At 42.4% G+C, this 27767-nt stretch overlaps 1 protein-coding gene across 2 annotated transcripts; it reads left to right on the top strand.

Annotated features, from left to right (window-relative positions):
- Nucleotides 1-1074: 1074 nt before the first annotated feature.
- Nucleotides 1075-26893, top strand: hps1 (HPS1 biogenesis of lysosomal organelles complex 3 subunit 1). 2 transcript variants are annotated; one of them, XM_041210349.1, is made up of 17 exons: nt 1075-2009; nt 6478-6615; nt 7779-7921; nt 10577-10685; nt 11776-11936; nt 13281-13383; nt 14049-14118; nt 15038-15093; nt 15853-16020; nt 17354-17533; nt 18225-18292; nt 18844-18975; nt 19473-19538; nt 22426-22567; nt 23964-24077; nt 24398-24480; nt 25213-26893. In XM_041210349.1, the coding sequence occupies exons 1-17, from the start codon at nt 1893-1895 to the stop codon at nt 25373-25375; spliced, it is 2013 nt and encodes a 670-aa protein (XP_041066283.1). In that variant the 5' UTR covers nt 1075-1892; the 3' UTR covers nt 25376-26893. The 2 variants fall into 2 exon arrangements, with proteins under 2 accessions (XP_041066283.1, XP_041066282.1); XM_041210348.1 differs by having other exon boundaries at nt 17354-17539.
- The last annotated feature ends 874 nt before the right edge of the window (nt 26894-27767 follow it).

The raw sequence follows: 27767 nt of genomic DNA, 5'->3' as shown, positions 1-27767 counted from the left end.
CATCTACAAAATGCACTGTAGGAATTCAACTAGGCTCCTTAGACAGCATCTCCCAAACCCACAACCACTACCATCTAGAAGGACAAGGGCAGCAAGTAGTTGGTAGCTCCACCACTTGGAAGTTCCCCTCCAAGTCACTCACCATCCTGACTTGGAAATATATCGCCGTTCCTTCACTGTCACTGGGTCAAAATCCTGGAACTCCCTCCCTAACAGCACCATGGGTGTACCTACATGGACTGCAGCGGTTCAAGATGGCAGCTCACCACCACCTTCTCAAGGGCAACTAGGGAGGGGCAACAAGTGTTGGCCTAGCCCAGCAGTGTCCACTTTTCATGAATAAATGAAAATAATTTCCACTTCACTAGGGTGTGAAGTTTCTGGAGATTTGTTTGCCACCAGCAATCTGGATTTAACTCCAAATCTGATCCCATACTTTGGCCTGCCAGGTGACCAGACTGACTAAATGGTCAGAATGGCCTTTTGTGCTGTCCCAACATTCTTATTTCATGGGCTCTGAAGACTCGAAACGTTAATTCTTGTCTTTCTCTCCACAGATACTGTTAGGCCTGCTGAGCTTTTCCAGCATTTTCTGTTTATGCCTCTTATTTCATTTCTGCTTTTGTGATGAAACTGTGAAATTCTAAAATAATAATGAAAAGGTCAAACCATCCAGCAGACATCGCGCCTGCGCACTGAGGTGGCGCCCGTAACGCAGCGTCACTCAGTGACTCGCCAATCGCCAGTTCCTCAGGAGAGTTTCGCATATCTGATTGGACAAGTCGGTTCTCTCAGATTTTATTGGATATGGCTGTGTAGGGGCGACCACGCAGATGTTTGGAGGAGAAAATGAGTCAGGCGCAACGGATTGGAAGAGTCGGGAGGGTCAGGCTGAACTGATTGGAGGAGGCGGGAGCTTCAGGAGCAGCTGATTGGAGGAGGCGGGAGGATCCGGAGCAGCTGATGGGAGGAGGCGGGAGGGTCAGGAGCAGCTGATTGGAGGAGGCGAGAGGGTCAGGAGCAGCTGATTGGAGGAGGCGGGAGGGTCAGGAGCAGTTGATTGGAGGAGGCGGGAGGGTCAGGAGCAGCTGGTCGGCCGGCTCAAGCGGAGTTCGTTTATTTTTCAAATCGGATCTGAGAGACGGACGCGGGGCGCCGGGAGGTCGGGGATTAGGGCCTTGAGACCAGGTTGTGATTCGGGTCCTGAGTTCCAGTGGGGTATTGGGGCCCTCAGGTCCAGTGGGGTAATTGGGGACCTGAGTTCCAGTGGGGTAATTGGGGTCCTGAGTTCCAGTGGGGTAATTGGGGACCTGAGTTCCAGTGGGGTAATTGGGGTCCTGAGTTCCAGTGGGGTAATTGGGGACCTGAGTTCCAGTGGGGTAATTGGGGTCCTGAGTTCCAGTGGGGTAATTGGGGTCCTGAGCTCTGCGGGTAATTGGGGTCCTGAGTTCCAGTGGGGTAATTGGGGACCTGAGTTCCAGTGGGGTAATTGGGGTCCTGAGTTCCAGTGGGGTAATTGGGGTCCTGAGCTCTGCGGGTAATTGGGGTCCTGAGTTCCAGTGGGGTAATTGGGGTCCTGAGCTCTGCGGGTAATTGGGGTCCTGAGCTCTGCGGGTAATTGGGGCCCTGAGTTCCAGTGGGGTAATTGGGGTCCTGATCTCAGGGGGTAATTGGGGTCCTGATCTCAGGGGGTAATTGGGGTCCTGAGTTCCAGTGGGGTAATTGGGGTCCTGAGTTCCAGTGGGGTAATTGGGGTCCTGAGTTCCAGCGGGGTAATTGGGGTCCTTTGTGCTGGAGGTAATTATACTTTGCTGCTGTAGTGGGTAATGGCAGGTTTTGGGCCAGGGGTTGCCCTGTATGGATTTTATTGACGGGTACTGGGAGCTGCGGAGATGAAGTGCCTCCTGATTGCCAGTGAGAGTGCCCAGGTCCTCTTTTACTGGACCGACCAGGAATTTGAGGCAAACCTGAGGCAGCGATTCGAGAATTTGGTGGAGCAACACAGAGAGGTAAAATAGAGAGTGCATGGTGATCAGACTTCTGACTCTTAGAGTGGTGTGTAGTTATACTGCACTGCACACTAGTGGTTATTCTTCATGTGAGAACCAAGAATGCAGACAATATATTTGACTGTATTACTGTTGAGCAATGGAAAAATCTATGCTCGGCTAGCCTAACTCAATAATTGGGGAGAGTTGTCACCACACTGCCTTCAGCTTGACTGACAGGTATTTGGATAGTAAGGGTTACAAAACCAAGCCAAGTCAATAAATTTTAAAATCAGCCAAGATTGAATTGAGTTGGGGTTCAGAGGGTCGAATGACTTCCTCCTGAACTTATGTTCCACTGGCTGTGGCACAACTGTGTTAGCCTGATCTCTTCCTCAATTAGTGTTACATGTGGTAACATCCCTTTACAAGCAGGACTTAGTTGACGATGAGACTAACTAACTGCCCTTGCTGAAATCAGTAAACTTGGCAAAGACTAGGGATTGTCACAGCCAGTATGGCTCAGTTTCACACAACAGTGATTTTCCCAGCTTAACCCTTGCTCCAGAAATTATTTGTTGTTGCTATTTCTCCACTATAGATTGATAGAGGAGATTCATGGAATGATTTTCCCAACCTGTACCTTTTTCTTTGGGGTATGGGGACTTCTTGGGAATGGGATCACCAAGACACTACCTTGCATGGATCAACAGCACGATCTGGAAAATTTGAGCCATTTTCCATATCTTGAGAGAATGCTTTCGACGAAGGCAAACAAGACGATGACCATTCATCATCACCTCTTATGTGCTTCAGTCAACTGAAGAAACAAGTATTTGAGAACTAGGATTTCAAACCTGAGACGAAGGTCATGGTTTACTGGGCAGCAGTGATCCCCACACTCCAATATGCCTTGGAGACTTGGACAACCTACAGGTAGGCCAAAGCACTGGAGAAGTAGCGCAGGTGACGCCTCTGCAAGATCCTCCAAATCTGGTGGTAAAAAAGACAGTGTCCTCTCCGAAGCCAACATGCCCAGCATCGAGGCGCTAATCACTCAAAACTAGCTCTGCTGGGTGAGGCATGATGTTCGTGTGCTAACACCAGACTCCTGAAGCAACTGCTCTACTCGGAACTCAGTCACAGCAGGAGACTCCCGGGAGGACAGCGGAAACGCTTTAGGGACGTCCTCAAAGAATCCCTGAAGAGATCAACTGATTCCACGGGAGACCTTGGCTTGTGACCAACCAAAATGGAGAAGGTTCATTCGGGAAGGCACCGAACACATCAAGAGACTTTGTTGGGAACGTGCAGAGGTGAAGTCGAGGCATCGAGAGGACACAACTCTCCAAACAACCTATCTACCCAACCCTTCAAGCACAACCTTCCCCACATGGGCAGAGTCTGCAGATCACACATTGGACTTATTAACCATTTCAGAACCCATCGAGCCGGAGTACAAACAAGTCATTCTCAATCCCGATAGACTGCCAAGAAGACAAGACCGTCCATGAAAGGCTGGGTAGGGAAAGCTAGAGGGCAAGTAGGCTAGGGCATGTTTATGAACCTCCTGTAGAAGTTGACTTTAGGAACATGGTGCCTAGGCGTCAGCTGTGAATTAGTGATTAGAGCACTCTCACCTCTGAGTCAGAAGGTTGTGTTTTCGAGAGACTTAAGACCATAAGGCAGGCTGACGTTCCTAGTGCAATACCTCCACTGTTGGAGGTGCTGTCTTTTGGTTGAGATTAAGCTGAGTCTGCCTTCACAAACGGATGTTAAAGCTCCCACAACACTATGTATCGAAGATGAACAGGTGAGTTCTCCCTGATGTCCCAACCAATATTTATCCCTCAATCAACTTCACAAAATTGGAAATCTGGTCATTATCGCACTGCTGTTTGTGGGAGCTTACTCTGTCCAAATTAGCTGCCAAGTTTCCTATATTACAACAGTAACTACACTTTAATAAGTACTTCATTGGCTGTAAAGCACTTTGGGATATCTGGAGGTCATGAAAGACGCTACATCAATGCAAGATCTTTCTTTATCTGGTTGGATTGTATGTGGCAAGGAGCAAATTAAATATAATACTGCTTTCTGGCCAGAACCAATGAACTACTTTTCAAGTGCAGTTACTGTTTAATAGGAAAATCATTTTTTAATTCAGTCCTGGAATGTGAGCGTCACCGGCGAGGCCAGAGTTTATTGCCCATCCCTAATTATTCCTTGAGAAGGTGGTGGTGAGCCACTGCCTTGAACTGCTGCAGTCCATGTGCTGTAACTCTTTCGAGTACAAACACGTTTCCATCTGTTTGTTCAGATGAAGTTACATTGTTTCATAGTTTGCCATTGTGAGATTTGAACTCTTGATCTTGGGGTTACAAGCCCAGTACCATAACCACTTGGCTATTTAGGTACACCCACATTGCTTTAGGGAGGGGATTCCATGATTTTGACCCAGTGACAGTGAAGGAACGGTGATGTGGTTCCAAGTCAAGATGGTGTGTGACCCGAAGGGGAACTTGCAGATGGTGGTGTTCTCATGCGTTTGCTTGTTCTCTTAGGTGGTAGAGGTTTAGAAGGTGCTGTCGGTGGAAGCTTGGAGAATCAAACTTGGTAAGGTAACTTAAGTTCACCAACTTGAGCACAGCCGAGTAAACTAAGATAACTAAGATAAATGTTAACCATGATATCAGGGAAACTGTTACCTTCAAGCCACAGACCATCCTGACTTTGGCCTTTATCACCATTCCTTCACTGTCGCCAGATCAAAATCAGGAGAACTCCTTGTATAGGATAATGGGATAAGACCATAAGACGTAGGAGCAGAAGTAGGCTATTCAGCCTTGGGTCAGCTTCGCCATTCAATGAGATCATGGCTGATTTGAAAATCCTCAATTCCACTTTCCTGCCTTTTCCCCATAACCAATTGTTCCCTTACTGATTAAAAATCTGGCTGTCTCAACCTTGAACATACTTAATGATCCAGCCTCTACAGCCCTCTGCAGTAAAGAATTCCACAGATTAACTACCCTCTGAGAGAAGAAATTCCTGTTCATCTCTGCCCTAAATGGGTGACCCCTCACTCTGAGATTATGCCTCTGGCCCTAGACTCTCCCACATGGGGAAACAAACTTTCAGTATCTACCCCGTCAAGCCCCCCTAAGAATCTTATATGTTTCAATAAGGTTGCCTCTCAATCTTCTAAACTCCAGTGAGTACAGGCCCAACCTACTCAACCTTTCCTCATAATAAAACCCTTCCATACCTGGGATCAACCTAGTGAACATTCTCTGGACTGCCTCCAATGCCAGTATATCTTCCTTAGATAAGGGGACCAAAACTGCTCACAGTATTCTAGGTGTGGTCTAACTAGTGCCATGTATATCTTTGGCAAGAATTCCCTGTTTTATACTCATTTCACTTTGAAATAAAGGCCAACATTCCATTTGCCTTCCTTATTACCAGCTGAACGTGTATGTTAGCCTTTTGGGATTCATGCACGAGGACTCCCAAATCTCCCTGTGCTGCAGCTTTCTGCAGTCTTTCGACATTTAAATAATCAGCTCCTCTATTCTTCCTGCCAAAGTGCATATATCAAGCAAGAGTTGGACCTTTACTGGCTGGGGTGGAGACAAAGTAGTTATAGTATGATATTAAACAGGGCCAGAGAGCTCTCCACTAGTTTTGATTGCCTAAGAAAGGAATTTCGTAGATGTTCCCCACAATTGGCCTGGATTTTTAATCTGGTTTTTCACCTCTCAGGGCAATTACTTTGCTTTTGAGTAGGGTGAGCAGCAGGAATTGCAGTTGTCTGGGACAGTTGGATGGATGCTTTCCTGTTCATCCTATATGCGTTTTTCAGCTATCTGAACAGGTAGATAGAACAGGCTTCAGTTTAACCATTCCCTCTACACAGTACTGAAGTTTCAGCCTTGGTTTTGTGGCTTTGAACCCACAGTCTTCTGACTCGTCAGCTGGAGAGAAATAGGAAAATTAAGCTGCATCTTATCTAATTTGAACATTAAGGGATATGGGAATAGGTGGGTTTGAGATAGAAGATCAGCCATGATCTTATCACCAAGACTCCTTAGACAGCAAACCCACAACCACCTAGAAGGACAAGGGCAGCTGACGCATGGGAACACCACCACCTGGAAGTACCCCCATAAGCCACTCACCATCCTGACTTGGAACTATATTGCCGTTCCTTCACTGCCATTGGGTCAAAATCCTGGAACTCCCTCCCTAACAGCACTGTGGATGTACTTACACCACGTGGACTGCAGCAGTTCAAGAAGAGAGCTCACCACCACCTTCTCAAGGGCAACTAGGGATGGGTAATAAATGCTGGCCTAGCCAGCGACATCCATATCCCATGAATGAATAAAAAAATTAAATGGTGGAGCAGGGTCGAAGGAGTGAATAGTCTATTGCTTATATTTCTTTTGTTCTTATAATATGGATAAATTGTTTCCTGTGTTCACAGAGATCCCCAGCCTTTGAGGACAGCATAAACACTTTATTTGCACCATTTCTCATTTCCTGCATAACTCTGAATGAGAAGATCTCGGACACGTACACCTCTGTTGTCAGTGAAAATAACTACCTCTTCATAGTGCATCAGGTAGGCAGTTCAGAGCTGTGGGTAGCTATCTATTTTGCTTGGCTTGTATGCCATACATTCAAGCTCTGATGGCTTTTTAAAAGGCTGCTCTTTTGTCTAATATGTTTTTAAAACACTTCCTGCATGAAAATACCTGATAGATGTTGACAGTTCAGTGTTGACAATCATCTAGGCTGTTTAATTTAATTTTTCATATTTTCCCCACCATCTTTGCACTCTGACAGGAGAGCAAGTGGGTGATGTTTCAATCCCTTCATTAATACCTCATTAAATTTTCTGCTTCAGAATGTTTGACAGTGGGCTCATCAGTGACTTATCTCTACTATTTCTATATCTTCCCATTGCTGAGCACTTCTCCTGCCTGAATGCAGCTGTGCTCAGGAACTCAACATCTTAAAGGGGAAGGGGGTCATGGGAATCTGAAGCAATGATCCATTAGTTTTCACTACATTGCCGCTTGATATGAGGAAAGACATGGAAAAATTAGGAATATTTCATATAGAAGAGAGGAGATTCCAAGATGATTTAGTGAGGTTTTCAATCCTTGGAATTATTTACTATGCCTCCTATTCTGTTATTATCTGCAAACTCCTTTTAAATCACCTACACTAGTAGACTTCATTTCTCTTTCACCACCCCACTCTACCCCAGGCGCGCTCTCTCTCTAGGTATATTACTGTGATCCAACTCTCCCCTTTCCCCACCCCAACTCTGCTCTCACTCCCCACAGTATCTAACTGTACTCTGCCTTCCTCCTTACCCCCCCAAACTTTTTCCCTCTTGTTTCCAATTGTGCTTCACTTTATCCCTTGCGCCTTGTAACTCTCCTTTACCAGCTTCTCTACCCCATGTTACCATACTGCTCTCCCTCTATGCACGCAATTCCTTGGCTCTGTTCAAATTACCCCTCACCTTCTAACCCTATTTGACTGGAAGGCTGCACTTGGCCATGACTCCTGATGTACAATGCTTTAGGGGCTCAAAACGTGTCCAGCAATTAGCAGCTTCCTGATGGTAAAATTGCAATGTTAGTGATTCCGCTGTCAACTAAGTCAGAGTGTTGCTCTAAGATGAACTGTTGTTCATTTTCACAGATTCAAAGGGTACCTGAGAGTGAACTACCTTCACTAATCTGAGTTTTGGTTGTTTTGTGATTTCTTCAGTTTGGGGAGTGCACATATGTCGCAGTGAATGGAGACGGTTCAGAGAACGAAGATGATCTGAGACGGAAAATTTTTGTGCTGAAGAAGATTATTGATGTATGTTTTGGCCTGGTAACGCTGGATACCAACATCCTAAAGAAAAAGTATGTAAAATTCATTTGTTTCTGGCTTCTTGATACAATTTTCTCTCTTCCTCTTGCAGGCATTTTCTCTGGAATGGTCTGGTGCCAGGTGGAGAGTTTCAGTGGACTCTTTAATCATGGGGCCACTGAACCTGTCATATTAAGTATGCACTTCCAACAAGGGTTGCTAGATAGCCATTGGGATTGGAAACTTAGTTAGTTTATCCTCTACCCAAAGTGCAGGGAAGTCATAAGAACAGGAGTAGGTCATCTAACCCCTTGAGCCTGTTCTATCATTCAGTGGGATGGTGGATGATCAGGTCCCATGTAAGTTCCTCTCTGCATTCAGCTAAGTTTGCATAGATTAGTGTGAGAGCTTGGAATTTCCTAGTCTGCGTGGTTGAGTAACTTATGCCTTAACCAGCTGTGTAGAGAACTATGGGGAAAATAGAGGTCATAACTATCAGATAGTCACTAATAAATCCAAAAGGGAATTGAGGAGAAACATTTTTACTTGGAGAGTGATGAGATTGTGAAACTATCTACCACATGGAGTAGTTGAAGTGAATAGAATAGATACTTTTAAGGGGAAGCTGAATAGACACATGATGGAGAAAGAAATAGAAGGATATACTGATAGGGTGATGTGAAGTAAGATGGGAGGAGGATTGGAGCATAACCATCAGCGTGGATCAGTTAGGCTGAAAGACCTGTTTCTGTGCTGTAACACTCAATGTGACTGTGTACCTTTTCAACGTAAGCCATCAGTTAAATGATTTAAAATATATAATCAGATTTTTAAATGTGAGTAAGGTAGTTAGAATTAGCAGATGCAAAAGCAGAAAATTGCCAAGCTCATGCCCTAAGTTTGATGTGCTAGCATTGACCCTTGCTCCTTGATCAGTTCCATTTTTTCTAATGGGCCGCATAATTGACCTTGGCAATTTGTTTCCCAGTATTAAATAAACTCAGACTGTAAGAAAAGCCACTTGGGTGAATGACAGGAGGGAACTTCTGCACGTGGAGCCATATGCCAGAAAGAATTGGTGCTTTCTGAAGAAGAGGGGGGCAGTAGGTGATTGCGTGGTATGCCTTAATTATGAGTTTAGTCCCTGACCCCTCTTTTACTGCTGAAGGGAAGGGCAGGTGCTGCCAGTAAACAGAGAGTGAAACTAGGAAGCTTATGAATTTCTTAACAACTGACTGCAGAATGGAAGGGCACAGGAAGTCAGCCAGCCGTTGCTTTTCTCTATTTAACAGCCTCTGCACAGCAAAATAAATTACTGTGTGAAATATATAGCAGACATTTTGACATAAGATGCTATATACATGCAACAAGTTCTTTCGCATATATAACATGGGAAATCAAAGATTAGGAAGTGGATATACTTTGAAAAGAAGAAGTGTTAGTTAGCTATAGCTTTTTAAAAAAGGGAAACATTGCTTACAGTTACAATTTTTTTAAGCTTTTTTTGGGATGTGGGCAACACTGAGGAGGTGGTATTTATTGCCCTATACTTGGTTGCCCTGTAAATATAAGATATTCTTAGAGGCCAGAGCAGATATGGATAGCAGGTTCCCGTTCCTGAAGGATTAGTGGATCAGTTGGGTTTTCACTACAGTTTGCTAGAGTTCATGCTGACTCACCCAGTGTCAACCCACACATTACCACATTTATTCAATGCACTTTCACAACTTGCCAAAATGGGGTTATGTCTCCTGACCTTTGTATTGCCTACCCAGTACCCTAACCATGATGCTGATATAGCCTCAAGAAAAAAAATCATTATTTTTTTGTGACCTGAATGTAGCAAATTAGGTTTTTGTATTAGTTGTACGTAAAAATAAATATCCTTAGAACAACAAACACTTACAGCACGGAATCTGTCTAATCAGCCTGTTCAACTTGTCCCTGCTCTATACTAGAAAAATCCAAAGCTAATCCTACCACCCTCTTCTCTCCCCAAAGTCCTGTAACTTCCTCTGCTACAAATGTTTATCCAATTTTCCATTGGAAGGTGCAGTGAGCTCTTTCTGAAAAACTCTTATGACAAAACTGGTGACCCCCGCCCCCCCGACCCCTTCATCGGTGACTCTCCAGCCAGAATTAGTCTTTCTCTATTCATTCCACACAAAAATCCTCAACTTTAAAAACCTCTATTAAATCTCCTCTTAACCTTCACTACTCTAATGAAAGTAGTTCTCTGTATGAACATATGGCTAGGAAAAGATTAGCTGATTCATCAAGCTTGACCTGCACACTCATGGTTGGAGCATGGACTAGATACTTCACAGCTGTGTGATCTCCTAAGAGAGAAACAGGGAAAACCTCAAGGCTAATAAGGAAAGAGATACTCTGGAAAATTCCTCTCCCACCCCCTCAGGAGAGTAGGAATGTGTTGTATAATGTGCAGAGTTCTCTGTGTGGTGAGGATTGTGCCTGCTGAATTGGGTTTTTGTTTTACTCCAGTTTTTAGTTTTATTTTGGGGGCAGGGAGTGGAAGTTAGCTGCTTCTGTCTTACCAGCGCTGCTCTGTGTGATTAGCTGCCATAGCCTGCCAAGAAGGTAGATTTCCTTTCAGTCTTGCTCATTGAAACTTTTGCTTAATTCCTTCAAAGGGGTTTGCTGCACTTCTACAAGTGCTCTCTTTACTAAGGCCTTTTTCTGCTTCTCAGATTGCGGCCTCAAGATACAGAACAACGGTGCAAAGTTTGGAAGATGTTACAAAACATGCTAATCACGTACAGCCACCTGAGGGAGGAAGACCAGAGTTTCCTTGTGGAGGTGATGCAACATTGCTGTTATTTGGGGCAGTTTGAACAAGACTTATTACAAAGGAGCTCCCCTGCTGGCCTAGTGGTTAAGTGTATTGCACTGAGGAAGGCAAGGCTACACAGCTAGAAGGCCAGAGCTTTGACTGAATCAGCTGACATTGACCAGACCATTTGTGATATAGGGAGGCATAATATGGTGCCCGTAACAAAGTTGGAAACGGTGAAGCTTGTCTGTGATCAACAGTTGCATAGCCTGCTAACACTCAAAAGTGTCAGAAATCCATTGAGAAATGGCCACTAGGATGTGGGTGAAGCTGATTTACTGCCCATCCCCTGGTTGCCCTGCAATAGTGATGATTTCCTTGTACCATTGCAGTTCTTGACTTGAATGGTGACTTAACTGTGGTGACCTGTTGGCTTGCTGGAAAAGAAAGTACCCCATGTCACCATCTCAGGATTTCCCAAAGCACTTTGAAATACTTCTGAAGTGTAGTCACTGTTGTAACATAGGACACACGGCAGCTGCCTTGTGCTCAGCAATCCCACACAAAGTGAAATATGATAATCATTAGATAATTTTTATTTTTAGTGATGTTGATTGAAAGACAAATATTGACCAGGACACTGGGGAGAACCCCCCAGCTCTTCTTTGAGATCATGCCATTGAATCTTTTACATACACCTGGGAGGGCAGGTTTAATGTCTCATCTGAAGAACAGCATTTCCAAAAGTGCACCACTCCCTCAGGGATGGGAGAAATTATTCACTATCCCATTCCTGGGCACTATATGGTGATCCCCGTCACATTCCAATTTCCTATCCAGGAACCCTGTTGTTTACGCATTAGTACAAGATCATAATCTGATCTGACTATATCTTTCTACCATTCTTCTCCCTACTGTCACCTCTACGTGGACAAGTAGCTTACTACCCAGGAAAACACAAGAAATATCGACTTCTAGTTAAAGTGCTGAAAGTGCAGCTACCTGTATACAGACTGAGTGATAGTCTTTAGCGGTGAGGGATGATAATTGGAGGAAAAGGAGTGGGAGAATAAGGGGAGCTGTGCATCAACACTGACTCAGTATTTTTGTTGTTAGGCTGTGGAACGCCTGATCCATCCCCAGTTGTGCGAGCAGTGCATTGAGTTTCTGGACCGACAGGTGGTACAGCAGGTAAACAGCAGCATGGAGCGGGCTAACGAAGAAGTGGTACACACCTTCATTCTAGTACACACCAAGCTCCTGGCGTTTTTTTCAAGGTGATATATTTTGTGACAAATTTATATTCTCTCTGGTTTTAAAGTAAGAATGTTTGTTCCCTCAATGGCTCAGCTGTTTATTGTAGTGAGTAGCTGAACCATACATAGCTGAAGTCTCCTTAGTTATGTCTCTACCCTTTTCTGAGTTGACTAATTTCAGCTATGGTGCAGGTAGAGGCATTACCAATTGGGCTCATCGAGCCTGGATTAGGAAGGGGATAGTGGGCAACTGTTTCTCTTGCTCATTGCCGCTCAGTGGCTCCTGCTCAAAATATATAATTGTCAGGCAAGACAAAGGATTGGACCCTTCTATGATGCTCTCCAAAAGTGAAAATAGCTGGAAGACTCTCAGTTTATGTGCTTATATGGCAATAAATGCTGGTGTTGCACGTGGCTCTCGCATATGAACGAATAAAAAAAATTCATGAAAGGCAGTCACTTAAGGAGGTCCTGATGGTCATCTATTGAACTTCACTCCAATTGTCCTGAGGTCGGAAAGGGGAAAGAAAGAGAAGAAAATATGCATCAAATTATCAAGAGATATTAGTGTATTGTGAGGACCTGCTGATGACTTCAGAAGTATCTGCATTGAGTACAACATGTTGGTTTTTGAGATTGTACCCAGTAGTTTGTTTCTCGAAAGATTTGTCAGTGACAACTTGTTCCTGTTTTCTCTCTACTCTTTCAACCTTCAGGCCTAACCCATAAGGTGTTGCCTTACACTTTATTATAAAGCAAATTAGTCAGTTTGACAACATGTATCATGTATTAAATGTGATGATAACTGAATGGAGAAGCAAGTGCTGTAAAAGTGTTGACTTTTGAAATTATCTTTAGATTCACCTTCTGAGATTACCAACATTTGAATATATTTTGGCCCACCCCTTTGAGATTTTTATTGCCCCATGCTTGAAGATGTTGACTCTGGGGGTGATTCCACAAGCTTTGGTACCTCACCCATGTGGTCACCCTTCATCCAGAGTTTATCTGGCATACCTCAACCAGGCCACTGTGATGCCCTCCCACAATCCAATAGCCTAATTGTGCCCTCATCAGGAGTCCATGTGTGCAGATTCCAGTATGCATTGCTGAATAATGAGCACCAGCTGTTTTTTCTTTCCCTTCTGTCTTTACCAATGCAGCCTACATTGCATCTCCAAGTTTGAGATTCATGACAGCCTGCATGAAGATGTAACTTAAATGCTTCATGCTAGTTGCGTTTTGTATATATAAAATACCTGGCAGTGAATGATAATTAATGTGTCAAAGTCAAACCAAATACTTAACATCTTATCACCAAATTGATTGTCTGCTTACTGTCAATTCTGTCCTTTTACCCCACAGTCGTAACGCCAGCTCCCTGAGACCTTCAGACTTGCTGTCACTCATTCTGATTGCTCAAGATATGTACCCAAGTGACAGCAACTTGGAAGCACTAATTGTCAAGGTAGGGCTTCAATCTGTAGTTGGCTAAGTCTCTTTGAGTTTGATAGTAGGGTAAAAGCAGAAAATTCAATAAACAGACTATTCTGCAGCCTGCCCTGTGAATCTGCATTGTTTGTTCCCGGTAAATGCTTACTTCAGGATGACGCTTACATTCTAGAAGCTAATGGAATGTAACATTTGAATTTAATTCCCAAAGGTTTTAACCCTTGTGGAAATGGGTAATGTGGTGAGTTGAGTGCGAACTCTTTCACCTGTGAGACATGGAGTTCAAATTTAGTCCTGACTGATGAAAGTTCACACTGGCTGTTGCAGTAAAGGCCGTCCAATATTTTTGATATCGCTGCCCAGTTTTACTGGGAATGGGCCCACAACCCCACTTGTGGCTTGGTAATAAATTGGTAATCTCTGCAAAAGACCACAGGATGATTGGTGTGGGAAATGCTGCTTTGGTGGAGGGGGATAGCTGGAGAACTCTTGTGGTTCGGGAGGGCCTGGCAGTGTTCAATGCTGATGCCAGATTCTGGAATGAAAGAGTCCTGTCTCCCAGAACTAAAATTTCCCCACCTTTTATGAGTACAATAATCCAAAAATAATTATTTTAAAGAAGTCTTACACTCTAAATGATGATAATTTAATCCGTTAGTCTAATGCATTGTTTGCTGATAGGATTTGGAGAATACCCCAGTAACTGAAGAAGTTTATGCCCCTGAGCTGTCATCTGGTGCACAAGGAGGAGGTATGTATGGACCAGCCCAAAAAGGAAATCTTCCCATCAGGGCCCTTTCTCTGTCTTCTGTGTTTTACACCTTATCAAGAGGGAACCCTAACACTGCTTTTTAAAAAATCAGGCTTCTACAAAGAACATATGCAAAATGTTCCTCGAAGTGTATCATAACTGAGTCATAACCACCATGCTGATCCCAGGTTGGATTGCGGGTATGTGGAGGACTAGCTGATCACAGACATGACAGTGGTCATGGTGCTACAGTAGTTCTGCGCATTCCCCAATTAGTGAGGAATGAGATCTGCCTGGGTTCTTGCTCCTGAATTGGAGAGTGTGTATGTAGGGTGAAGATGAGATTGAATTTGGTCGTGATGCCTATGATGGTGAGTTAGCTGACCTGCCTGAAAGATGGCCATTTTGGTGAGTGCTATTAACTGTGGAACTATAACAAGTGGCGCCAAAGTGTGTTTTTGCTCCTCTCTGCTGCATTGCACATTGTGTCCAGTAATGCGGGTTGGCTGCTGTATACTGTCATATCTCTGACAATGTAGCTGTACACCTTGGTTTTGATAATTATCCTGATGACCTGGGAAGACAACCTATGTGACATTTTTTTGTGAGCTGTGCATTTTTATCCAGGGAAAGTGATTCGATGTGGTGCAATATCCTGTAAATTACCAGTCTTGTGTGCAGTGCCATTTGCTGCCTGAGTCTTGAAATTCTGTGTATCAAGTGCTGCATGCAGTGAAAATGCTGCTTTCTGTGATAAATTGCCTATGCCAAGTTTATATACTATTGATTTTTATTTTGTCATACTTCATCTACAGTTTTTTTTTCATATTTATGTTCTCTTCCTTCTCCTCAGCTGTTTTGTTCTGATTACAATTACATAACTATTCAGATTGATGCGATTTCTTTCCCCCTGCTTCAGGAGAGTCAGTGGAGAGCAGTTTGTACAGGTCCCAATTCACCGGCTCAGTGGTGCAGGTAGGCGATAGTAATTTACTTTGAGTCTAATTTTGAGCCCATCATAGTGCTTCTCTGGTAAGGTCACAGGGCTAGATTCTAACACTAGCTGAATTGAGCAACACTGTGGGAATAGCTTTTTACAGGACTGAAGGTAGTTAATCAGGGTGGTTCGAAACGATGCAGCGAGACAACAAAAATGTTTCAAGTTTGGGAAAATGGGTGAGTTATAAAAGAGCTTAAAACTCTTTTCTAATAATTTGCATGTGGGTTAGTACGTTACCAGCATTGCTTAAAAATCATAAAATGGTGGTGTTCTTGCCACTTCTTTGAAAGAGCGACTCAGCTAGCTTGCAGTAAAGCCAAAAGCTATAACGCAGCCTCCCTTCATCTTCCAATAAGCCCATGTTTAAAAGCTATCTCAACTTCCACAGCTGCCCTGTTGTAGCTCTAAGCACAGAGGAGAAGGTTGTTGGTCTGACTAGGTAGGTTAGTAAAAGAGCTTTTGCAATTGCCCTTATGCCTTATGCCTTATGGCTAGGGAAACAAAGACAGTCAAGGTTCCTGCTGCTGATTGTTATCCAGTGACTCCTAATAGAAGGTGTGTAAAACAGATATACCTTAATGCCTGGGGCCATTACTATCTGATGCTGCTACATCTGTAAGTTGCAACTTATGTCCCCCAGATCCTGTTTCTTTTTCTCTTTCCTTTGAGTGATCATTTGTTTGTTGGGTAGAATGCAGCCTTAACAAGATAATGTCCTGTTTCCTGATGTTCAGGTTGCAGAAGACAGCCTGCAGGCATTTGAATCGTTTCCTTCAGGGAGTTCTGTCCCCAAAAGAGTTTTCCTCGATGCCAACTTAAAGGATAATTACTGCCCCATGATGCCTCACAACATGTACTGCATGTCACTCTGGCCTGGGATCTCACTGGTTCTGCTTACAAAGGTGAGAATAACATCTGGGATATATTAATTTACTATGTATGTTGTGCACTCCTTACTTGGACATCGCTACTAAGAAACTATCACTCCAGCTATTAATTTCTATCACTGCTTCAATCACTTACTCTGGTAATATATTCCAGGCTCCTAACCTTGTGCTTTTTAAACAACGTTTCTCTTTCTCTCTGTTCTAAATATCTTGTGCTTGATCTTGCATCAGTGTCCCCTCATTGTCGTCTCCTTAACTACTGGGAATGGTATTTATCTACTATGTCCCATCCAAAATGCCTATGAATCACCCCATAACCTTCTCTAACCTACCCTAAGCAGCCCTAATTTTTCAAATAGGTCTTTGTATTTCTTCATGCTAGACAGCATCCTGTAGCCCAGTACTGTAGTTCAGATCTGTAGCCACGTATTTGTGCCACTAGATGAGGCTCCTGCTCCAGGAACTGCAGATCTTCACATTGGTCCTTACAACTTCATTAATGCAATATCCAATAAGAATCACCAGTTTTTATGGAAAAAAACACAAAACGCCACTCCTGAAGGACCTGAAGCAAAGTATTGGCTCTGAAGGGCTGTACCTGAAAATGGAATCGTCATTTGTTTTCAGGTACCGATTGACCTGTTGTGAGTTTCCCAGCATTTTCAGTTTTTCTGGTACTCCGTTTATCTCTCCACATTTTAAAAAAATAAACAATTATCTTCTGCCTTGCACCACAAACCTTTCTTGACTCTTAGGCTGGTTAGGTGATCTGTTCCAGAAACACTACCATTCATGAACTCGCCTCACAGAGCGCAGTAACTTTTCTACCAGTCTGAGGAAGTGCTTCATCTTTCTGGTTATTGAGGCTCCCTCGAAGCATGAGAATGGGTAAATCTTTTATGTGGAGAACAATGAATACAAGTTAATTGTTGTGTAAATTGTTTCATATTTTGTTGTAATCCTTTTCTTCCAGTTGAGAGAAGCAGGGCTCTAAGAGGCTTTAATTATGACTGTTCATTATTCACATTGTTCACTCTCATTATTGAGGCGCATAGTTCATTTAATTAATAATTTCAAAATTATATTTCGATGTTTTGGACTGTTGTATGGAGATGATGGTCTTTATTACAAAATTAAAGCAATCCTCCTTGGTCCCAGTGCCTTTTATTTTATGGGTCCTTGTTTTGAATTTGTTAGGAAAGGAGATAAGGTAAAAATGACAGAGCTGAAAACACAACTGCAAAGAATGCTTCTATTTGATTTGTGCAGAATCTGCTGGACCCTTACATAACTCTTGCTATGATAGTTGGATTATTTATCCTGATTGCTTCTATGCACATTTTGGCAGGTTCCCTCCAGTCACATTGCGGTGTCTTTGTATCAGCTGTTGGATGCATTCACAGTTCTAGAGGCCAAACTAAGTGATGGACAGGAGCTTGGGCACACTTCTCGCATTTACCCTAACATGCCTGATCTACGGCAGAGGATGGATAAATTCATAAAAGCTGTCGGAGTCCTGAAGCGACAGGTAAAGGTGGGGAGTAATGATTTGTTATTGAGAGTTGGTGTTGGATTATGACCCCTAGTGCAGGACATTGTGAAGGCTCCAGCAAATGCTGGAAATCTGAAATAAACACAGAAAATGCTAGAAATATTGAGCACGTCTGGCAGCATCAGTGGAGAAAGAAAGTAAGTTAGCATTTCAGTTCAATAACCTTTCATTTAAACCTGCTGAGTATCTTCAGTGTTTTCTGTGTTTATTTTATGAAAGGGTAAAAGAGCAATTCAAACAAAGCAAGGATTAGTAGCTGGGCAACTCCAAACTAGAACTTTAGTGACTTGTAAAATGTAGCAGAAAAGGTTGACAAAAGTGAGGTAAGAAGTTCTACAATTTTGAGCTTCTTCAAAATACTGAGTCATATTGTGTTAATACTCTACTCGCTGATGGCACTGTATGTTGTGTTAATATTCTGTTCACTGATGGCACTGTATGTTGTGTTACCACTCAGCTTGCTGACGGCATTGTATGTTGTGTTAATACTCTGGCATTCAATACTGTATATTGTATTAATACTTTGGTGTTCACTGATGGCACTGTAAATTGTGTTGGACCTCCTTCAATCTGCTCATGCTGTAGGTAACTTTTCAACTGTTTTGTGCTATTTGTTGATATACCTATAAATTGTGAAAGATGATCCGTGTTCTTCAATGTTTACTAGTTGCAGTCTGCCTGGGTGGACTTCAAGAACAAAGCATTTTCCAAACCTGACATTGGAAAATCTCAAGAGTGAGTATGAAAGCAAGGAAACTATCTTTTCTGTGTCTTTTTAAACATAATTCATCCCCTGTGTATTCAAACCCTAATGGTGATGAAAATTCTATTGCTGAATACTTTGAATGTAAAAATAAACCCAACAGTACTGTCATATTGGGTGCCATCAGTCATATGGCCTTCCACAGAAGCATAAAGCCGAGCCCAATCCTGTCCCCTTTTTTCTACCAAGGTCACTAACTAGTGACAAATATTGACAGCTTTGACACACTTCTCTCCCTAATGTGGTCTACTGAGGATAATGATAGTGTCCTTATTGCATACCCTAGCTCAAATCAATACTGGCATGGGTGGCCTGTTTCTGTAAATGCAACTGAGCAGGCTGAGTGTTGAAACTGAGATTTTGTGACCTGTACAGTTCAGTTTCAACTTTTGTTTTGCAAATAAAGCTAGCAGTTACTGGTTCTCAAATGTATGGATTTTTCTTTTCATGTCCTAGAGTACCCTTCAACTGGTATATCTGAAGTGATTTAGTTTTATCTTGATGAGGATTTGTTGTATTGCAGACTCTTACAGGCCTGTCGGAATGTGAAGAGCCAGCTGTGCTTAGTGTATCAGCAGTATTTTCTGATGAAACCTGCAGGGGATTCTCAGCACTTATCAGTGAACCTACAGACCAAGACACTAAAAATTGTTCAGTACGTATTATTGTGACTAGGTGGAAGGATGTGTACAATAGATTGACTTTATTTTGCATGTTTAACACTGAAGACAGAGATGATTTCAGACTGTAAGGCAGAGGCTAGAATTGGAACAGTCATCTGTTGATCAAATAATTTCATGTGGCTTTCTTATATGCTATGTATGTCATATTCATGGGATAGTTTTATTTTACTTTAAGATGAGTGGGTGTATGATGAGTGTTGGTTGTGATGTTCAATGAAAGATTATTATAATCATTGCATTTATTAACTGAAAGATGGCTGTGATTAACAGAATAATCCAGAAAATGCTGGAAATGCATAAAATTGGCATCTGATGAAGATGAGTAGGGTTACATTTTGGGAGAGACCCTTCTAAAGCATAATTAATGGGCGTGATGTAGTTCAATACAGTAAAATGAGACTGTGCATGGATCAATATTCTGAGTCACCTATGTTTACACATTGCAGTGAAATCTATTTTGCCACTGCAGGGAGAAGCTGATGGACTGGAAGGATTTTCTCTTGGTAAAGAGCAAGAGGAACACCACCATGATCTCATATCCTTTTTTAGTACCAGTTACCAGTTAAAGATGAACTCTTATCTCTGTTTTCAATTTGATTACAAGCAGAACCTCTTCCATAACCGAGATTTAGCTCCTGGTCTCTGCTTAGCTGGTTTCCATTTGGGTACCTATTTGAACTTCTATAGTTTTTCTTGGTGTCCCTAAAGCTAAGTTTGATAGATGTGGGGGGGGGTGGTGGTAATTTGACAAGGAGGTATTCAATGAACGGCATGACACTAGAAAGTTCTGAGGAACAAAGGGACCTTGGCATTTGTGTCCATAGATCTCTTAAGGTGGAGGGGCATGTTAGTGGGATGGTGAAAAAGGCATACGGGACACTTGCCTTTATCAATTGAGGTATAGATTACAAAAGTAGGGAGGTCATGTTGGAGTTGTATAGAACCTTGGTGAGGCCACAGCTGGAGTACTGTGTGCAGTTCTGGTCGCCGCATTATAGGAAGGATGTGATTGCACTGGAGGGGGTGCAGAGGAGATTCACCAGGATGTTACCTGGGATGAAACATTTAAGTTATGAAGAGAGGTTGGATGGACTTGGGTTGTTTTTGTTGGAGCAGAAAGACTGAGGGGTGACCTGATCGAGGTGTACAAGATTATGAGGGGCATGAACAGGGTGGATAGGGAGCAGCTGTTCCCCTTAGTTGAAGGGTCAGACACGAGGGGACACAAGTTCAAGGTGAGGGGCAGGAGGTTTAGAGGGGATGTGAGGAAAATTTTTTTTACCCAGAGGGTGGTGACAGTCTGGAATGCACTGCCTGAGAGGGTGGTGGAGGCGGGTTGCCTCACATCCTTTAAAAAGTACCTGGATGAGCGCTTGGCATGTCATAACATTCAAGGCTATGGGCCAAGTGCTGGTAAATGGGGTTAGGTAGGTAGGTCAGGTGTTTCTCACGTGTCAGTGCAGACTCGATGGGCTCTGTGATTCTGGGGGGTGGGGGTGATAGTGTGGGGATGAAGTTTGGGAGTGGTGTGGGGTGGGTAGTGATCCTGCTCTTGAGTGACTACCTGGGGATCCCTTGCTGAAAATATTCTGCATGGACAAAAATGTGATGCCGCACATAGCCAACTACCCCTATGCTATTCATTCTCTAGAACTGCAAATGGCAAATAGTCAGGTGAGCAGATCGTTCTTTTGGCATCAAAGATAAGGCTAGATCTATTAACTATGTTATCTTAGCCTACGATCTTGAATGTTTCTCCAATGTTAAGTAGATGTTCACTATTTAAGCCCAACTGTAGTAATGGATACAACATGAATTTGTGCTTTATAATCCTTTATAGTTACAGCAATGACTGCAGCTTGGAAGCTTATGTGTGCCAGGGAGTGACAGTACCCCTTCATTTTCCCAACACTGTTCATAATTTATCTATTCAAGCATTGCTTTATACTGCCTCCTCATCTTGGTTTCTCCACTATAGGAGCCACATGACCCACAAAGGACTATTAATGGGAGAAGATAACCAATAGTGAAAAATTAACCTAGATTCTATACTTTGCAATTTTATTTCTTCTTGCTTTTAGAAGCCATCTGATCACAAAGCTGCCTTCTCAAAGCCTCAAGATTGTTATTGAGGTGCTTTAGCAAGAAGACACTGATTTTAATGTATCAGTCCTGTCTTAAGTTTCCTCATGTGTCCTCGATCCAGATTCTATTAATTTCTGTATGTTTTTATTTCTGTCTTTCTAAAGTTACCATATTCCAGTCTGGCTGCAATTGGAAAATCTGTTCCTTAGCTTCTGCCAATGGCATTCTTGAATTGCTGGCTATAAAATGTCTGATCTTGGGTGATTTGCCCAGTGATCATATTTTAGAAATGTCCTTCCAGCAATCCCTTGGCTCTTTTTAAAAATTATTTTTTCACCTCCTTACCTTCATTTCTTTCTTTTCCTCTCCCTGAACCACACATCCTGGGTTCAAAATAAATTAGCTGAGCTACACTGGAAACTCAGGGCCACTATCACCTATGGAATAGGAGCAGAATAAAACTGGCTTCATTTTTGTTCTTGTTTGCTGTCCGCTTACTTGTGCTGAAATATTTGTTTGGTGAGGACAGTCTGACACCATTGTGATGCCTACAGATGGCTGTTTATCACTGTGGTCTTAGGGGAAGAATTGGGTCATAGGTGTGGTATTGGAGGGTGGCCTGTACCTGTGGAACTGTATTTCAGTGTCTTCAGGATAGAAGCACAAAGCAGAGAAACTAATTCTTATTCTCACCCTGAAGAAATGCCTCCAGGTGCAAGTGGAGCAGTTGTCAACTGTGCTTAGTGAGACAGAAGGTTGTAGGTTGAAGACCCACTCCTGACACTTTAGTTCATAATCCAGGCTGACACTTCAGTGCAGTAACTGTGTGAGTGCTGCACTCTGAGATGCTCAGTTTGGGCTGAGGCCCTATCTGGTCTCTCGGGTCAGGTTAAAACATTCCAAGGTTCTATTGGATGAAGAGCAGCGGAGTTTCCACCAGTGTCCTAGCCAATACCTATCCCTCAACCAACATCACTAAAGCAGATTATCTAATCATTACTTCATTGTTGCTTGTGGGAGCTTGCCATGTGTTAACTGGCTGCCTTGTTTTCTACATTACAACAGTAACTACACTTCAAAAACACCTCATTGATTGAAGGCCCTTTGGAACATCTTGGGTTGTGAAAAGCCCCATATGAATGCAATTATTTCTTTCTCTCATACTTCTTACTGAGCCATGTTAAATTGAGTCATAGCTTCACAAAATTAAAGCTGACCCAGGTCTAATTATCCTTAGCACTATTGGTAAAGTTTGAATCTGATAGTCTGTCACTACTACTACCGTTGTGAACCCTGTACAATGATTCCTTTGTTTTGCCCTTAACTTGGGATTATACCTATCTGCGAGATTTCCCTGGACTCATTCATTTCATCTATGTGGATAGGACAGTTGGTCAAATGATTGCACCTTCTTTAAACGTATCAGAAAAATCCACAGAGCTGGGGAAAGGACCATTGGCTTCATTTATCAAAAGCAAGGTACGTGTCTTTGAGGAGAGCAGATTGCTTAGGGAGTTGCTGTACCTTTGTATTGGGCAACATGAGGGTCATTGGTGGGAAGTGAAATATTTTCTGTGTCAAATCATATGATTAAATGAAGGGTAAATTCTCCTCTACAATGTACTTTAGCTGAGATGAACACCCAAAACTACATCATTTTTCTATTTTCCATGCCTGCTATCTCATTGACGATCTCATTCCCAGGGACAATGTAGTAACTTTATTTTATTGATGGGGAACTGAATTGAGTTTGCCCATCTCAAGGTACAAGGTAATGGAAACTCTTCCCATTTTTCTGGGCTAAATTTCACCCTAGGCCTTCAGAGTTGAAAGGCCAGTGTCTTAACCCATTGTACCCCAAGATGGTTGTCATTAAACAATGTGTATAAGTGTTCTCCCATTCATTTACCACCTGAAAGAAGGTGAGAGGTGGGGGGAGGGGGTCACTGCTGCTGGGAATAGGGAGCTATTATCTGAAATGTGACTGCTCAAGTTTGGGTTAGATTAATGGTCCATAATTTAATTGTCTTTATGAATGTGGGAGAAATCAGGTAAATATTTAAATCTTATGCTGGATCCTGCAATAATTTTGAGTTTCTACTGGGCACAGTGTGCTCTGTGCAAACCTTGTTGAGTGGAACTGAATGTACAGCAGCCATGCTGGCGATCCTTAACAGGACCACTAAAGATTCCTCTGAAAACATTAAAGACAAGTTAATTTTTTTGCTGCTGTTTCTACACCGCACTCCCCACCCTTCCCAACCCACCCCACCATATGGCCACTGTCCTGACCAGCTTGGCTCCACAGGAGCTTTTGGATTTTCCTTTTCCCCGATTGAAATGCTGCCTACTGGCAAGTGTTTAACGTTGGCAGCTCAATAATTGGGCACAACACTAGGGGCATCGTTGTGTGGTGCAATCTTGCTGCTCATCACCCACCTGATGTATCTGCAAGATGACAGCGTGCTCGCCTTCTCCCCGCTCCCCCCCTCCCACTCCACGCTCCTATGCTACCTACTTGGAGGCTTTCTTGTTTACTCTGTCCTTAGTGTTCACCTTGGAACTTTCAGTGATCACTGTCAGTGGGATTATTTTGGGACTTCTAATAAATAACAGTAGAAACGGCCACCCCTTGTTTGTGAAATGACTTGCTGAGCAATAGTCTTATGCACTTTCAACCCATTTTCAGATTGCTACTCAAATGTGGTCATATATAAACAGGCTGTCCTTTATGTTACTATAGCCTGGATGGACACATCCCTCTGATCTGTTCACTCACTGGGCAACAATGATAGTAGTTGTGGTTTGTTAAATATTTCATTGCATTATATGTTTATATGGGAATGTTTTCAACTAAAGTTTTCCTATTCTCTAGGTGTGGTCTCTGGTTGGTATGGGACGCCGTTATTTGCAGAAGGGCTACACCACACTCACATTCCGTGATGGAGACTACTACTGCTGCTATTTCCTTTGGTTTGAGAATGAAAGTGTGAGTATATTTTCTAATTAGTGTTTTAGTAAAATGTGGAGTACTCCATGCAGTCATAATACACAGAGAGCTTGTGTGAGCTTACAGCTCCTTCATAGATCTGTGCAATGGTACCTTTAGGAGGGGTAGAGAAACATCTTAAAAGCATGCTATAGGCTGATCATATATACCACTTAAGTAATGTCTCATTGCAAAAGGCTCCAGAATGATCTTATTTACCTTTGGATTAAATTTTGTGTATTCCTTCTCCAATTTGTGCTATTGTGTGGTCATTTTTGTGAGTGCCCTAACTATAGTTTTCTTTCAATCTTACACACTAGGGATACAAGTTACCAGTTATAGAGCTGCCAGTACTATCTGATGACTCTGCTCCTATTGGGATGTTGACTGGAGATTATTACAGGTACAACATTTTTGCAAAATCTTGATAAACTCCTTGATAAGAGGTATAGTTTGTGGCTGTGATGGAGGGAGCCTATTGGTGGGGAGGTTTGTGGGAAGTTTGAAGAATTTTTATATTATAAATGCCTTAATGAATTTGGTAATATGTAGGAGTGCTGCAATGTGCTGGAACATTAACATTCTGCAGGTTTTTTACCTGTACTTCTGCGGTTATATCTCTGCAGAGTCTAGCCATCCATAATTGAAACAAATTATTACCCTGGTTAGTAATACTCAGCTTCTTGTTTCTAGGGCATTTAAGGGTCTGGAGTCACATGTAGGCCAGACCAGGGCAGCAGATTTCCTCCTTAAAGGGCATTAATTAGTGAACCAGATGGGTTTCGTGGTTATCATTAGATTATTAATTCCAGATTTTTATTAAATTCAAATTTCCCATCTGCTGCAGTGGGATTCAAACCTGGGTCCCTAGAGTATTATGCTGGGCCTCTAAATTACTCGTCCAGTGACAATACCACTATGCCACCACCTTCCCAAATCTAAGTTTGGTAACAAATTATTACCCTGGTAAGTAATACTCAGCTTGTTTCTATACTCTTTATGTATGTTGGCTTGTGTGCTGGTGTAATCTTTAGTTTTCATGTGAAATGGTGATAGTAAGAGTTGGGGTGTGATATACACTGAATTTAGATTTTACAACATGAGTCATTCAACTTCTGGTTTGCCTCTTTCTCAGGAAGCTGCTGCGATATTATGCCAAGAACCACAGCTTGGAGGTGATAAAGTGCTTTGAGCTGCTAACTATCCACCTGGGTGTCGTTCCTACAGAGTTTGTCATTCAGCAATGCAGTGATCTGGTTCGCAAGTTGTGGGAACCCTCACGTATCCCTCTCCTCTAAAATGACAGGAGAAGGATCACTGGATGTTTGGAAGAGATGCTCTTTGTTTGGGAGGTCAGATATTAATGGAGAGGGCAAGTCCTTGGAAAAACGGCTACTCATGTGACATAAGGCTTCATAGTTCAATTTTTATACCAAACTGGGGGCGAGTCAGGGACTGTGACAAGAATCCAAATCTACGTGACCCTGTAGCCCTGGGTGAGTAAACTTCAAGCTTTGGAATCTCAGTTGGCTCCTCTGTATTATGACATCCTCATTGCTGCAAGCTCCACCTGCCAACAGTGTTTCAAATCTTTACCCTGCGGCTAGTGCTTCTTTAGAAGCATGGTATTAGTGAGAAGGGGGAGGGATTGAATTTAATGCTACGAGAATCTCAGTTTCATGGTAGCCTGAATGGCTACCAATACATATTTCCAGTACTATTTGGTCTTACGTTCAGGTGCCCAACACATTGTTGCCATTCTAATTAACCATATGCCCTACAAGGTGGGGATGCCATCTTGCTTCACACTAAAACATCCAATCAGCAGGATCCTTTTTTTGATTCTGCTTGAGTAGCTCACCTTAATGGAGCAGCAGTAGTGATGTTGAATTGGGCCCTGGGCTTGGAAAAGTGGAATTGGCCAAGCTTATGTCACCTGATTGCTATCACATGACACTTGGGAAGCATGTGTATGTTTTGGGGGAACAGGATTTTGATTGTGTGTAAATGCCTCCTGCCTTCATGGTCCAAAAGCCACCTTGATTTATGAATATTGGCCATTTGGACCAGGCACCCTTTGAACTGTATCCTAGCAAGATGCTGTGCTGTCAGGAAGGGTAGGGGGTTGGAGGTGGTACAAGGAGAGGATGGTGAAGATTAGGGTGGCACCTCTAACTACAGATTAACTACAATATGGAACTTGCTACCATGTTGGGTAATTGAAGTGAATGGCATAGATACTTTTGAGGGGAAAGAACTTGAGGGTAAAGTAATAGAAGGATAGGCTGATAGGGTTTGATGAAGTAGTGTAGGAGGAGGCTCGTGTGAAGCATACACACCAGCATGGACCAATTGGACCAAAAGGCCTCTTTCAGTGCCGTTAATTCTGCATACTAACTTGTCACCAAGTAGAGATTCCTCTGTGTGATGCTTTCAACTAACATGTTAATCCTTTGAAAATAAATTTTTACCTGAAAGCATTAGCCAATCTATAAAATAAAATGAGAAATTTCTAAAACAAAAAACTAAAAATGCTGGAAGCATTCAGCAGGTCAGGTAACAAATGTGGAGACCTGATGATTTAACGTTTTGTTTGTGAAGTTTGATTAAAACTGAAGTTTCTGCTCAGATATTACTTCTATGTCTGGTAAATAATACACTAAATTGTATTTTCTTCCTTGCAAATCAGGCTTGAAAGTGGCCCAACAGAACTGCCTTTTGTGCATAAAGTAAAGGCAAAATACTGCAGATGCTGGAAATCTGAAAACAAAATATGTTGAAAAACTCAGCAGGTCTGACAGCATCTGTAGAGAGAGAGACAGAGATAACGTTTCGAGTCTATATGACTCTTCTTCAGATCTGAAGAAGAGTCATACGGACTCAAAAAATTATCTGTCTCTCTCTCTCTCTCCACAGATGCTGTCAGACCTGCTGAGTTTTTCCAGCATTTTTTGTTTTCGTGCCTTTTGTGCATAGTAACTTCTGAAAATTGAACAGAGGAATCTAAGTTGGACTTTGTTTCAGATGTAACCAATGATTTTTACCTATCTTCTAGTCTTCATGCTGAATAAATTTTATCTTTGCCATCTCTTTTGATCTTTCTTACTGTTAAAAGTTGTGTTTTGAGAAAAGGATTTGCCAGCCTACAGCCTATAGGATGAAAACATTTCAGATGTGCTACATCCATATCATTTTAGTTTACACCAAAGTTATTTAAGCTATTTTAACTTTACGGAATTCAATCTTGTTTCAATGGTATATTACTCAGTACCTTGATCTCTGAAATCAATTCTCTCTTTGTCACATTGTGTGCATTGGATTTTTTTTGCAGAAAGAGTGAACTTGTGTTTATATATTATATGAGGAAATCAAAATGCAGTTCAGTGGCTGTAAAGTGTAGTCACTGTTTCATAGGTACTGAGATAACCAGATAACCTGTTACATAGTGATTGAGGGATAAATGTTGGCAACTGCCAGGAAAACTCCCCTAGTTTGATTAACTTCATAGGCTCTTTTGCTTCCACTTGGAATTGGCCATCTTTCCAATCTGAACAGATTGAAAAAGTGTCTGTGAGGACGAGTGATGTTCATCCATCAGTGGGTACAAACATAAAAATAAAAAAACTGCGGATGCTGGAAATCCAAAACAAAAACAGAATTACCTGGAAAAACTCAGAAGGTCTGGCAGCA

Source organism: Carcharodon carcharias, chromosome 17 (genome assembly GCF_017639515.1).
Source record: "Carcharodon carcharias isolate sCarCar2 chromosome 17, sCarCar2.pri, whole genome shotgun sequence".
NCBI classification, from domain to species: Eukaryota; Metazoa; Chordata; class Chondrichthyes; order Lamniformes; family Lamnidae; genus Carcharodon; species Carcharodon carcharias.
The sequence above is the reverse complement of the archived record's forward strand: the minus strand, read 5'-3'. Positions and strand labels throughout refer to the sequence as shown.